Here is a 12,500-nt window from a genome sequence, read left to right on the forward strand (position 1 = left end):
TCCTCAGGCGGGTCAGGAGCTGGCCACGGAGCTCTGCTGCACACATACACCCGCCATCGGGGACTCCTCGCGCTCCAGACCCGGCCGCAGACCTACGCCTGCCACGCCCGTCTCCTGTCGCGGGTTGGAGAAGGCACCCAGGCCCAGAGTCATGCTGCCGCTGTGGCCGAAGCCCAGGCCGTGGGGCAGCGGGCGGCTCTGGTAGGCGTAGTGATGGTTGCCGGTGGAGGAGGAGGAGGTGGAGGAGGACGAGGCGGAGGAAGACAGCGAGGTCATGGACAGGTGTCCGTGCGTCACCTCCATTGAGTCCTGCGTGGAGGCGCTGTGGGACGGAGAGTAGAGCCGGGGTCGAGGTCGGGCAGGGCCCTGTCCATGCGGCGGCGGGTGGTGGTGATGATGGTGGTGGTGTTGGTGGGGGTGCAGGGCTTTGGGCTGGTGTGGGGGCACGTGGAAAGTGGTCTCCTGTACGGGGTGAGTCTCTCCTGACGCCTGCTGGAGTCCGTCTCCAACCCAGCCCAGCGCCGGCACAAACGCCTGTCTTGCCTGAGAAGGACACACACACACACACATTAACACACACACACACACACACATTAACATGCACGTCACCACTGCACTTCACAATAAAAGTGTGTCACTGTCATGTAAAACACAACAAGGAGGCTAGGAAAGAGATGTGTGGATCTTCTCCCTCCTCTGTGTGGGAAAATGGTGGCTTGTTTAGAAGCAAACCCAGATTCCCTCAGTGAACCCCCTGATCCCTGATGAACAGCGCTGTTGACTCTCTAATGCTCCACTGTAGGGCAGTTCAGTCATTGCCACGACAGCAAAACTAGTTTGGTTCCTATATGAACTGTCTTTCTGAATGATCCCTGTTCAGCTCTCAGCCCATAAGCTCATCCCTGGCTGACTGAGTCTGAAGCTGCTCACTGAGACAGCGTCTCCTCCTCCCGAGAAAACTATGACTGAATTTGGGGCCGATGTATTCCAGAAAGTTAAAGGGTAAATCTCAGATCAGCACACCGTTCATTACCAGTTGAGCTGATGAGACTTGCAGAGTGTGGAGAATCCCTCTCCCTATGCAGGATCAGCCATCAGGAACACAAGCCTGACAGAAACCTACAGGCTGATATTGAGTGATTGTGTGTGTGTGTGTGTGTGAGTGTGTGTGTGTGTTACCTGTGGGCAGAGGTTGTGGCAGTCCATGGCCACCGCAGCACTGAAGTGTCCTCCTCCGCTGTGCCGGTGCTGATGTGTGGGGTCTGAGCGGGCGCGGCCACTGGTGCTGGTTCCAGACGAGCCTCCTGCGCTCACACACACACACACACACACACACACACACACACACACACACACACACACACACACACACACACACACACACACACAGTCAGATCAGGATACGAGGAGGAAGTCAAGGCACAAAAACATGTTTATACATTCAGGAGACGCTTTTATCCAAAGTGACCTACACCCGTGAACACACACACCCAGAGCATGGGCTGCCCGGGGGGCAGTGGGGGTTCAGTGCTGTGCTCAAGGGAATCGCCTCAGCCGTGATACTGAGGTGGACATTTATGGATTCAATTCAGTTGCTCTGTGTTCCTCCAGCTCTTCTACAGTGTAGAGTGTGTGTGTGTGTGTGTGTGTGTTCTGACCTGAGCTGGAGGAGGTGCTGGAGGTGGTCCCGGAGGACTGCGACTGCTCCAGCGCGGGGCTGGTGGACACACTGCTGCTGGTGTTGGTGCCCTCGTCTGCTGTCTTCTTGAAGAAGCTGTGCTGCAGAGCGTAGTACGGCTGGATGCGCGTCTTGGGGTCATAGTCTAGCATCCGCAGGATCAGGTCCTTGAACTTCAGGTAGTCTGCGACGGCGTGACCCGACTCTCCGGCTCTGCGCCCGCCGGGGCCGCCTGCCTCCACACCCAGAATACTGTGCAGCTTCCGGGAGCCAGCAGGCTTATACTGCACACACACACACACACACACACACACACACACACACACACACACAGACAGAGAGAGAGAGAGAGAGAGAACACAGCATTAAACACACTGAAACACACACACACACACAGAATCAGCACAGAAGCGCACCCTTTTGCCGTCTTTGGTCTTCTTGGCGCACCACATACTGTCCGGCATCTTCTCAAAGAACTTCCTGGCTTTAGGTGCCTGCTCCAGGATATGACTGGGAGGAACGCCCAACACCTCCACGATCTTATTCATCTGATCAACCTGCAAACAAACAAGCAGTCATCACCAGGAGCCATGAGAAGACCCTCACTGGCTCTAAAGCAAGATATTAGGTTAATCCCAAATCAATACTCATGCAAGATTATATATACACAGTGTAGAGCGCAGGTACTGCCATCAGGCAGGAAATTCAGGACAATCATCAAGAGAATAAGTCTGGGGAAATTCTCCCACATGCCAGTGATTTTGCTGCCCCCCGGTGGTGAAGGCAGTGCAGTAGTTTACTCATGATAGCTGCGGTTTGCTAGTTTGGTGGTTTATTTCACTAATTTGGCAATTAAATGTCCATTAAACGTCACCGGATTTAAAATGTCCTATTGGTAAAGAACATTAGTGGTCTATTTGGGACGACACTACATGGTTGAGTGTTTAAGTATGCCATCTATTGTTTTTGATGTCTTTTATCCATGAAAGATAAAAATAATCCAGGTACAATTAAACCCGAGTGGACAAAGACACAAGACAGAAGATGTCTGTTGTCCAGCGTTATCATGGGAAAGGTGTTCCAGCTGATGTCACATTGAGGCTGATCTACAGAGGCTCTGTGTGAGCTCAGATGCAGAGAGTTGATCAGACTGAATAAACGCTGTGAACGGCTGGAGGACGCAGGGTTTCCAGAACTCACCTCATTAGCGCCGCTGAAGAGCGGTTCTCCGGTGTGCATCTCCACCAGGATGCAGCCTAGAGACCACATGTCGATGGCCAGATCGTACGGCATCCCCAGCAGGACCTCGGGCGAGCGGTAGAAGCGACTCTGGATGTACTGGTATATCTGTGGACACAGTTAAACAGCAGGTAAACACACACATCACACTCAAATTCCTCATCTACAATATTTCCAGATCAATGTAGAGCTCAAACATGTAATCGCCAGCCTTTATGATGATCACTTATGAAAATCATTAGTCAGCATGGGCATCAGAACAGCAGAGAGAGAAGAGGAACAGCGGGTGTAAAGTGTGTGACAAGTCCTTTAAAGCTCAGGACGCACCGAACCAACTTCAAAGATCTAGCAGCTATGAAAACAGACTGTGATGTCGTCTTATGACGGCTGCGTCTAGACCAAAAGTCCTCGCATGAACACAGACAACAGAGCGGACTGAAGCGCATGTTCTGCTCCTGCATGAGAGGGTGTTCCTCAACACATCTGCATCACTAACCAGAACTAGTGCTGTACACACAAACAGTAAACAAAGGACCGTTCACACATCGTTTACTCAGTACTTCTTGCTCACAACTGGAGGATTTGCTCTTAACTTGTATCATTTGAAAATATTTGTAAAGATATGACCATAGATAGATTAGTTATGTCATACAGGCTCTGAGCATGCGTCAATACCGCCGCCATATTGGTCAGGGCTCACAGGACAACAGTCAGTCAGCCTCACCAGTCAAGCCTAAAGCCAATGTGAAGATGCTGGACTTCAGCACTGTGCCAAAGCACGCCTCCCACCAGGGCTGATATACAGCCATATCGCTCTGCTACGAGCTTGATGTTGCTCATATGTATGTATTTTTCCATCAGCTCGATGGCCTGAATGAATGCGTGTGATGAATGGGTTAGTGTGAGTGTGTTCAGCTGATGTGCCGTCTCACCCGCTGGCCCAGCTGGCAGGAGCTCCCGAAGTCCACGATCTTGATGGCGGACCTCTTGGGGTTGCAGAGCAGGATGTTTTCAGGCTTGAGGTCACAGTGGATGATGCTGAGCTCCGGCGTGGCCAGGAACAGCAGCGCGGTGCACAGCTGCTGGGCGAACTTACGCGTCAGGTTCAGGGACACGCCGCGGAAGTTGGTGTTCCTCAGCAGATCGTACAGGTTATAGGACAGCATCTCGAACACCAGACACAGGTGGTTTCGGAACATGAAGTGGCGTTTCAGGTGAACTACAGGACGAAACACAGCGGCACAATGTTAAGAACACTTCACTTGGATTTCCATTACAGAACAAATGTTGGATTTATTTTTCATCTGATGATTGATTTCTCGCTCTCGTAGTTCAGCGTGTGATCATTTACACTGGCAGTATACTGAACTGAATGTGGACTACTGAAGGTCTTTTATAATGAAAGAGCACGGTTCAGTTCTTCATGATATTAACATAATTGAAGGAAACTGAAGATTTCATCAAATTACCATAAATAGCTCAACAAATCAAAGCACAGACGGCTTAATATTGAAGTCACCTTGTGAAAAAGAACCTCTACAAAAAAAAACTACAACAATATTTTATTGTCAAAAGTGGGAAATAATCAGCATTTCCTACAAGCAAAACTAAATATTTCACAAGACAAAATTAAATGAATATTTCCTATTATATAGAAATCATGATACAAGTTATTCAAAACCCAAACACTGTTTCTGTTCACTTAGATAAACGGCCGCCAGCCGGCATCAGGCGGACACAGTGGTGGTCTCACAGCAAGAAGGTCTTCGGTTTTGGCCTCGGCTGGGTCAGTGTGCGTTTCTGCTGGCAGGTGACTCCGCTGTGGCGAGCCCTCGGTCCAATGATGCTGGACATGTTAGAGCCGAGTATAAACATCAAATAACTATGGCTTCCAATAATCTGTCAGGCTTCTGAATATGAATTAGATTGTCTGTTTGCTTGATCTGATTGGCTGAAGGGAAAAGGCAGCTTATACATAAGGGCGGGGCTTTGAAATGTTGCTTTTCCCGCCAAATCCCAAATGATCCAGCAACAGGCTGTGGTTAACCTGATGTAGGAGACACTCGCGCTCTCTTATTTCTCAAAGCACTCAGTTTGTCCACACGCTGTATATTTTAACAGGATTTAGAATAAATAATCAAGGGTTTATCTCTAGGCTGTGTGTTTAATAATCGTCTGCACAATGTATGGGTTCAGCAGATCTCACAGTGTGTGAATCCGCAACAGCACAAGACCTGCAGTCACTTCAGTTTCAGTGTAATGACGCGAGCGTCGTGTGTGTGTGCGCATTTGAGACCCGTGTAAAGATTTTAGGCGAGTTGAAAGGATTTGGGCACGAGGATATATCCCGATTGTAGCTTTAACAAAGATGAACTGAATCGTTTATAAAATGAAGCCTACACAGCTTCACTGTACATCTGATTATCTCTGATTCTGAACACTGCTAGACTCTTCGTCTGCAGATTTGCTCTGCTGTATTCATGTTTCTTATATTTTATGCACAATGAACCATAAAAAACCATCCTGATCAATCTATATATATATCTGCAAATAGAGCTACTTCACTAGTAAACGGCGCAATATAATACACAGAAAATCTAAATATTGCACAGCAGGTTTTTCCAACATCGCACAGCCCTGAGCTCTAGCACATCTTAACAGCATCAAGAATAACACGCGACTAGCCAAAGCATGATCAATAATCTAGAAAATCCAAAAAACACTGTCGGGATCCACTATAGCTGGTCCCAGGCGCTCTGCGTGACCCTTCTTAAACTAGTTCCCAGATCCACCTGTCCTGCAGACACCATCAAAACACACAGTGACGAGTCCAGACAGCGGATCTTCAGCGGCCTGTACCATCAACCTGGATTCGCATGCTAGCTGACTCAGTTTCAGTTTAGTTTGCACCAATCCTGGGTTTAGGGCGTCATGAAGACAGCTCAGCTTTAAAGGATAACCTGCACTGAGGTTCAGCTTTATAAATCACACAGATTCCACCAATCAGCTGACAGCACACATGACTCAAAGACACGCCCCCTTTCAGAGACTACATCATCTGGTTCTAACAGTCTAATTATTGTAGATGACTTGCATAAGTACTACATCAGAAGATAAAGCTTTAATACACTGATCATAAAATAAATAATAATAATGACTCGCATGCTATATATGATGATATAAAGACACTCCTCCAGCTTCCCCTGCGACAAATCACAGCCACTATACAGTAAAACACTTAATAAAGATCAAATGGTATTATTTTATTGAAGATTATTATTCTAATACTGTTAGATTTAGTTTTTATCATTATATCTGTAATCAGCCAGACATCTTGTTTTTGAGTTGTGTATCTAATCTGTGGATTTATGCTGAATGATTTCGAGAGTATCTAAAACCTGAACACATGAAATAAAAGAAGACTGTTAACTTTTAATGTGTACCATACAAACCCCATCAGATCCACTTGTTTGATCCAGTAAATCTCCTAATATCTCTAGTAAAAGACAGAAAACACTAGTACAAACTGTCCTGTACATAAATACAACAAACACTGGCATATTATTGCAGAAATGAATATAAGCGCTGAATAAATAAACACATCTGCATGAGTAAATGAACAGAGTGAACGATGAGCTCGAGATCTGCAGATTCAGCGTGTTTGGACTCTGTGTGTTTACTTCATTAACTCATCTGTTTAATTCTATACGCATTTACAGTCATACAGCTGCAACTTCCAGCTTTATTAGGCAAATCAAGAGTTCATTCATCAGTTCCTTTGTCCCCGGTTTATTTTGGGTCGCCACAGCGGAATAATTCATTCATTCATTTTCTTTTTGCCTTAATCAATTTATTCATCAGGGGTCACCACAGCAGAATGAACCACCAACTATTCCAGCATATGTTTTACACAGCGGATGCTCTTCGTGCCACAACCCAGTACTGGGAAACACCCATACACACTCATACACTACGGCCAGTGTAGTTGATCCGTTCCCCTATAGCGCATGTGTTTGGACTGTGGGGGAAACCGGAGCACCCGGAGGAAACCCACGCCAACACGGGGAGAACATGCAAACTCCACACAGAAACACCAACTGACCCAGCCGAGACTCGAACCAGCAACCATCTTGCTGTGGGGCCACAGTGCTACCACTGCGCCACCCTGGGAACAAATCAAGAGTTTTAAAAATACAGTCATATCCGAGTAGAGTTGTGAGTCTGTGTGTGTGTGTGTGTGTGTGTGTGTGTCGACTGTACACATATAAACTACACATTAACTTCACAACTTGACCAGATTAAACACTATTGGCACAGCTCATTTCATCTGGGTGTATAATGCTTTTAAATTCTCCATATTTTCTTGAAGGACGTCAAAAACAGTATCCTTATGTTACGAGGCCTGTGATTGGCTGTTGCTGATGATGCCCCGCCTTCATTTGAACTCCGAATCAAAGCCAGAGTGAACCGAGAGCTGATGATCGCAGTCATGGAACCAACACATCCTGTCCTGGCCGCACCACACTGGCTTTGTCAACTCTAATCTAATCCTGTAATGCTGAGTTTGTTCAGCCAGCTTCATGGAACAGGCCCCAGATCAGCACACAGCAGCTCATCTCAGCCAATGCTGTATCTCCTCATGCATGTTCAGATTGTTCCCTTCAGAACTGTATGTCCGTGTGATGGAGAAACCACTCAAAGCCTGACGAGCTCCCGCAGACAGACAGAAGTCAGTGCGTCCTGCGCCGGTGACCCTGGCCTATATTTTTAAACATTTATAGTTGACCAGCAGCACGCCGTCTGCCCTAAATAGAGCCCTGGGTTCCTCTGAACACTGCAACACAAGCGACAGCAGCAGACAACACAACAGAGAGCGAGGACACGAACAACACTGACAGCTGAAGAAACACAGGTCAGCCTGCTGTACGCTGGCGGAGGAATACGAGAACACGAGTTTAGGGCACAAATCATATCATTACCTGCCTATTATCAAGACAATACCTGTTCATTAGTCATAATAGAGCAGGACTTATTCTGCATCTCACAACCCAGCCCTGCTGACTACTGATAAACACTAATGAGTAGTTTATTGAGCTGGTGGTGTTAGTTAATGGGTTGTTAATATTGTGAGTTGTGACCTAAACTATAGTGTTACTGCAAATCAGATCACTGACCTGCATCAGTACAGACATCACACACCGCCTCTCCGGCTTATTCAGATCAACGTAGGATAAGATTGCAGTACTTCACTGAACAGCAGTTTTTACTTGATAAACACACACACACACACACACACACACACACACACACACATTGCAGTTGCATAATAATGAACCCATGCTGTCATCAGACATGATAAATGCTCATAATGTGAGCAGCACAGCCATTCAGAAGCTGAGGGTCTACAGCCCATGCACACTCAACAACAGAACTAAAATACCCATAATGCACCACTAGAGTTGAGCAAGCGAGTGAATTTCCACATCTGTCCAGTGAATAAAGCAGTCGTACCGGTGTATAATTTACAATAAAGTATTACTGACGATAACGCTCACGTGTACATGACAGAAATCAATAGTCTGATTACCAACAGAGCGAGTGTTCAACAACTACACCAGGGTCTGACAGAGAACATGAAGACACAACCCATCTGAGGGACTCAGCAATTAATGTGTTTGAACTGTGGGGGAAACCCAGAGGAAACCCACGCCAACACGGGGAGAACATGCAAACTCCACACAGAAACACCAACTGACTCGAACCAGTGACCTTCTTGCTGTGAGGCGATCATGCTACCTACTGCACCACTGTGCTGCCCCTGATTCAGCAAACAGCAAAACACAAACCAAACACATCGCCCTAGTGCACTTAGTAGTGCTCCAGTTACAGTGAAAGAGAGTATAGAGGTGATGTTGGATACAGCATACGGCTCTCCTGGAAATGCCCTGGGCTGTTTCCCAAAGGCATGGTCAACAGTAGATGTCAGTGGAGCCGCCGTCACTATGATGAAGCCATGATGCTTTAGTGAAACGCAGCCCTGATCTTTCCAGGTTTGGGATGAGCACAGAAATGAAGACACACACACACACACACACACACACACACACACACACACACACACAAAAACTCATACCGATGTAGTACTTCATCTCGGTGTCGTGCTTGTTCATCAGCTCCAGCAGTCGCACTTCGATCTGAGCCTGATTCAGGAAGGCCTTTTTATTCTTTATGATCTTGATGGCGACCCACTCCTGCTCCACACGGTCGTACGCCTTCACCACCTGCCAGCAGAGGGAGACAAACACAGCCGTCTCAGTGCTATCAAGCGCAGCAGAAGAAGAAGAGCAGACGAGAAGCGAGGCGCTGACCTGCCCGAACGAGCCTTTCCCTATTAAAGAGTCGATCTCATATCGGTCCATCCACTTCTCGCCATTTTTAACGATGTAGTCGAAGTTGTCGTCGTCATAGCCGTCGTTGTAAATCTTCCTCTCCTTCTTGTTGCTGGAGTCCTCGCCCTGACCCTGTTGGTGACGACGCTTCTTTTTTGCATAGTAAACCTGTGAGAGAGCAGACGCGCGAGGTGAGGAGTCAACAACATGCACAGCTCTACTGTACCACACTATCCTGATTAAGATGACAGTATATTCACATCACAGAGCTGTGAGATCAATGACATCTAATCATGTGTTGGTGTAGATTTGACCAATCAGATGGGGTCGTACTGTCTTCAGCCCTGCCCCCCAGCTGTTGCTGTTCTGCTATTGGCTGGAAGCTGAACCCAGAGTTGAATATAAACACTAGTGGGTGGAGTCAAGATGAAAAAGGAAAATGACAACAGCCAATCAGAGTGAGGAATATAAGCTGAGGTTCACTCAGAGTGTTTTAAAGACTGTCTGCACCTCCACAGGTATGTCATCTGAATTAGAATGAATTACACCTGAACAATGACTCTTACCTGTTTGCTTTAATATCACGAGATAAATAAATGATTTAAAAACACAGCAAATAAAATAGCAGTTTTCTAGGGCAGTGTTTCTCAACCACGTTCCTGGAGGCCCACCAGCACTGCATGTTTTGGATGTCTCTGTTGTCTTTCCCACATGTTTCAGCCTCTGCTAATGAGCTGATGATCTGAATCAGGTGTGTTCGGTTAAGAAGACATGGAAATGTGCAGAACTGGTGGTCCTCGAGAAACATGGTTGACAAACACAGATCCAGGGAAAGGTCATAAGTAGCATCGTAATGGCCATAGTCAACATCATCACACACTCTCTCAGTGTTGTGCATGCCTGATAGCGACACTACAGTCCTCTAGATCTGATGAACAGCTCAATGTGCCTCTCGCTGGTGGAGAGTGCGTCATATATTCTGTCATTGCCCATACTCCAGCTGAGCTTTAGTGTGTGTGTGTGATGAAGCGCTAGAGGAACAGCTCCACACCTCATTGATGTGTTTGTATGTTTTGATCAGCTCGATGGAGAGTTTTCTTAAGGGTGCCGTCGCTGGATCCCGGAAACACTGAGGCATCCGCCTCTGCAGCATCACCATATCAGCAGTTACCTGCAACACACACACACACACACACACACACACAACAGTGTCCATCAGTACCGAATGTGCTCTTATTGTACGCCTGTGTGTGTGTGTGTGTGTGTGTGTGTGTGTGCGCGAGTGTGTGTACCTGGGTGGCGCTGGGCTGCGGGGCCTGCGGGTTGTAGGGCAGCGCAGCAGCGGATTGGTCAGCGGCGCCCTGTGGGTGAGCATCACTGAACGGCGGGTGAGAATGGGGCGTCTGCGCATCCATCTGCACACCAGCCGAGTGGAAAGAAAACGAGGGGGCCAGCCGGACAGAGGAGGGTTTGCATGCTGAGGTCTCTCCTCCTGCAAAACACACATGAACATCAGCCTGCCCTCCACATTTAAGCAGCAAACGCTCCAGTGAAACTCGAGCCGATCGGCTTACAGAACATCCCAAAACACCCGCACCAAAATGGCAGACTGTGCTGCTGTCACAAGACGACACTGGACACGTGTTAGCATCCTTCAAACACACACACACACACACACACACACACACAGTCTAATCAGAGCTGATCAAGTGTGTGTGTTTATGACTCAGCATCAGGATCTCTCTCACACACACACACACACACACACACACACACACACACACACAGAGAGAGAGAAGGGGCTGCCATGTCAAACAGTAAACACAGTGAGCGCGTGAATAAGGCCCGCGCTCGGCTCGCGGTGACAGACCTGTAGCCCCAGCGAACACACCGACCAATGATTTGACACTACGGGCGTCTAGACAACAGCTGAGCGCTTCAGCAGCACCCATCCAGCAAACACGGCGGCATCAGGAGGATCTCGAGCCGCCCTGACGGATGTGATGTTTGTAAATGTGAGCGTGTGCGGCGAGCGGAACTCTGCAGATCATTAAGTCGTCATTTATCAGCGTCTCTCACCAGCAAACACAATGCAGCACATTCACACTGGTAACCAGCGCTCTCAAGCCCAGCAACAGTGCCTCATTACCATAGCCTACCACCAGGAAGATGGCGCGCCATTGGCCAGACGGCTAAAGCGGCAGCCAATCAGGAAAGGGTATGCAAATAACCCACTTTTGTTGCTAGGGCAAAGCTGCGAGGCTGCGTCCAATAGGAAAACGGGTAAGAGGCATGAAATTGAATTGCACTTTGACACATTTCCCAGCACAGTTTAACACAGTATTTGCTGACAGAAAGGCTCTGGGGTGACGGACCCGGAATCAGTCTGTGTGAGCGAGGGGGCCTGCGATGCTGACCCTGGAGACAGGAGCTGCCGCGGGACCCCGGCCTACATTTCTAAACATTTATAGTCGAGCAGCAGCAGCACGTCGTCTGCCCTAAATAGAGCCCCTGGTCCCTCTCTGAACACTGCTGTATCATATGATGGAGACACACACACACACACACACACACACACACACACACACACACACACACACACCGAGAGTGACCCTGAGCGCGGTGTGTTCTGCTCACCTGTATGCATCGTCTCCTGGCAAATCTCATATCATTGTGACAGGGGAGTCCATCTGCAAACCACAGCCCACTGCAACAACACCACACACACACACACACACACACACACACACACACACACACACACGTGTGAGATGCACATACTGTACGCTTACCTGTGCGAGTGTATGTGTGAGTAAATGAGTGTACCTGAAGCGACTCGCGAGTGGTTTCCAGGTGAGAACAGCCCTGATGTCTCCGCAGGGTCTTGCCGTGTGTTCAGATGGTTGAGTTGATCTTCAACTGGCACAACCATTGGTGACGATCTGTGGTGAAATCAAGCCACAGTTTAGCAGTGCGGACTGACCGCATTCATCCCAGCACAGATCGGTCATCACTGCACACCACAACAACACACACTCACACACACACTCAGGGTGTCACGGATCCCGCACGCCGAGTAAACACAATCACCGAGCACAATACACGACCAGCCCGAGCCGCGGTGGAATGGAGCAGCGCAGCCCGGACTCGGTCAAGGTTGTGTGTCCGCCGTCAGCGCTCCTGTCTCCGACACC

General features: G+C 48.3%; 1 protein-coding gene and 1 long non-coding RNA gene across 3 annotated transcripts in view; one reads left to right on the forward strand and one right to left on the reverse strand.

The window, feature by feature from the left end:
- dyrk1aa (dual-specificity tyrosine-(Y)-phosphorylation regulated kinase 1A, a) overlaps positions 1-12,500 on the reverse strand; it is a 14,200-nt gene that overhangs the window by 825 nt on the left and 875 nt on the right. The window contains exons 2-13 of one of the 2 annotated variants that reach the window (NM_001347739.1): positions 12,133-12,248; positions 11,944-12,013; positions 10,599-10,798; positions 10,358-10,477; positions 9,286-9,474; positions 9,051-9,198; positions 3,850-4,136; positions 2,879-3,025; positions 2,095-2,235; positions 1,659-1,962; positions 1,180-1,304; positions 1-543 (exon numbers count right to left, since the gene is read on the reverse strand). The exon at positions 1-543 is cut by the window's left edge and continues 825 nt beyond it. In NM_001347739.1, coding sequence (NP_001334668.1) covers positions 13-543; positions 1,180-1,304; positions 1,659-1,962; positions 2,095-2,235; positions 2,879-3,025; positions 3,850-4,136; positions 9,051-9,198; positions 9,286-9,474; positions 10,358-10,477; positions 10,599-10,798; positions 11,944-11,953 — 2,202 coding nt within the window. In that variant the 5' untranslated portion in view covers positions 11,954-12,013; positions 12,133-12,248 and the 3' untranslated portion in view covers positions 1-12. Of the gene's footprint in view, positions 544-1,179; positions 1,305-1,658; positions 1,963-2,094; positions 2,236-2,878; positions 3,026-3,849; positions 4,137-9,050; positions 9,199-9,285; positions 9,475-10,357; positions 10,478-10,598; positions 10,799-11,385; positions 11,424-11,943; positions 12,014-12,132; positions 12,249-12,500 lie in introns of those variants that run through there. The other variant, NM_001080689.1, reaches the window with a different exon arrangement.
- The window catches only part of LOC141376278 (uncharacterized), a 2,677-nt gene continuing 1,196 nt past the window's right edge, over positions 11,020-12,500 (forward strand). The window contains exons 1-2 of the long non-coding RNA XR_012386039.1: positions 11,020-11,589; positions 11,665-12,500. The exon at positions 11,665-12,500 is cut by the window's right edge and continues 1,196 nt beyond it. This is a non-coding gene — a long non-coding RNA (uncharacterized lncRNA). The remainder of the gene's footprint in view (positions 11,590-11,664) is intronic.

This window comes from Danio rerio, chromosome 10, assembly GCF_049306965.1.
Source record: "Danio rerio strain Tuebingen ecotype United States chromosome 10, GRCz12tu, whole genome shotgun sequence".
NCBI lineage: Eukaryota > Metazoa > Chordata > Actinopteri > Cypriniformes > Danionidae > Danio > Danio rerio.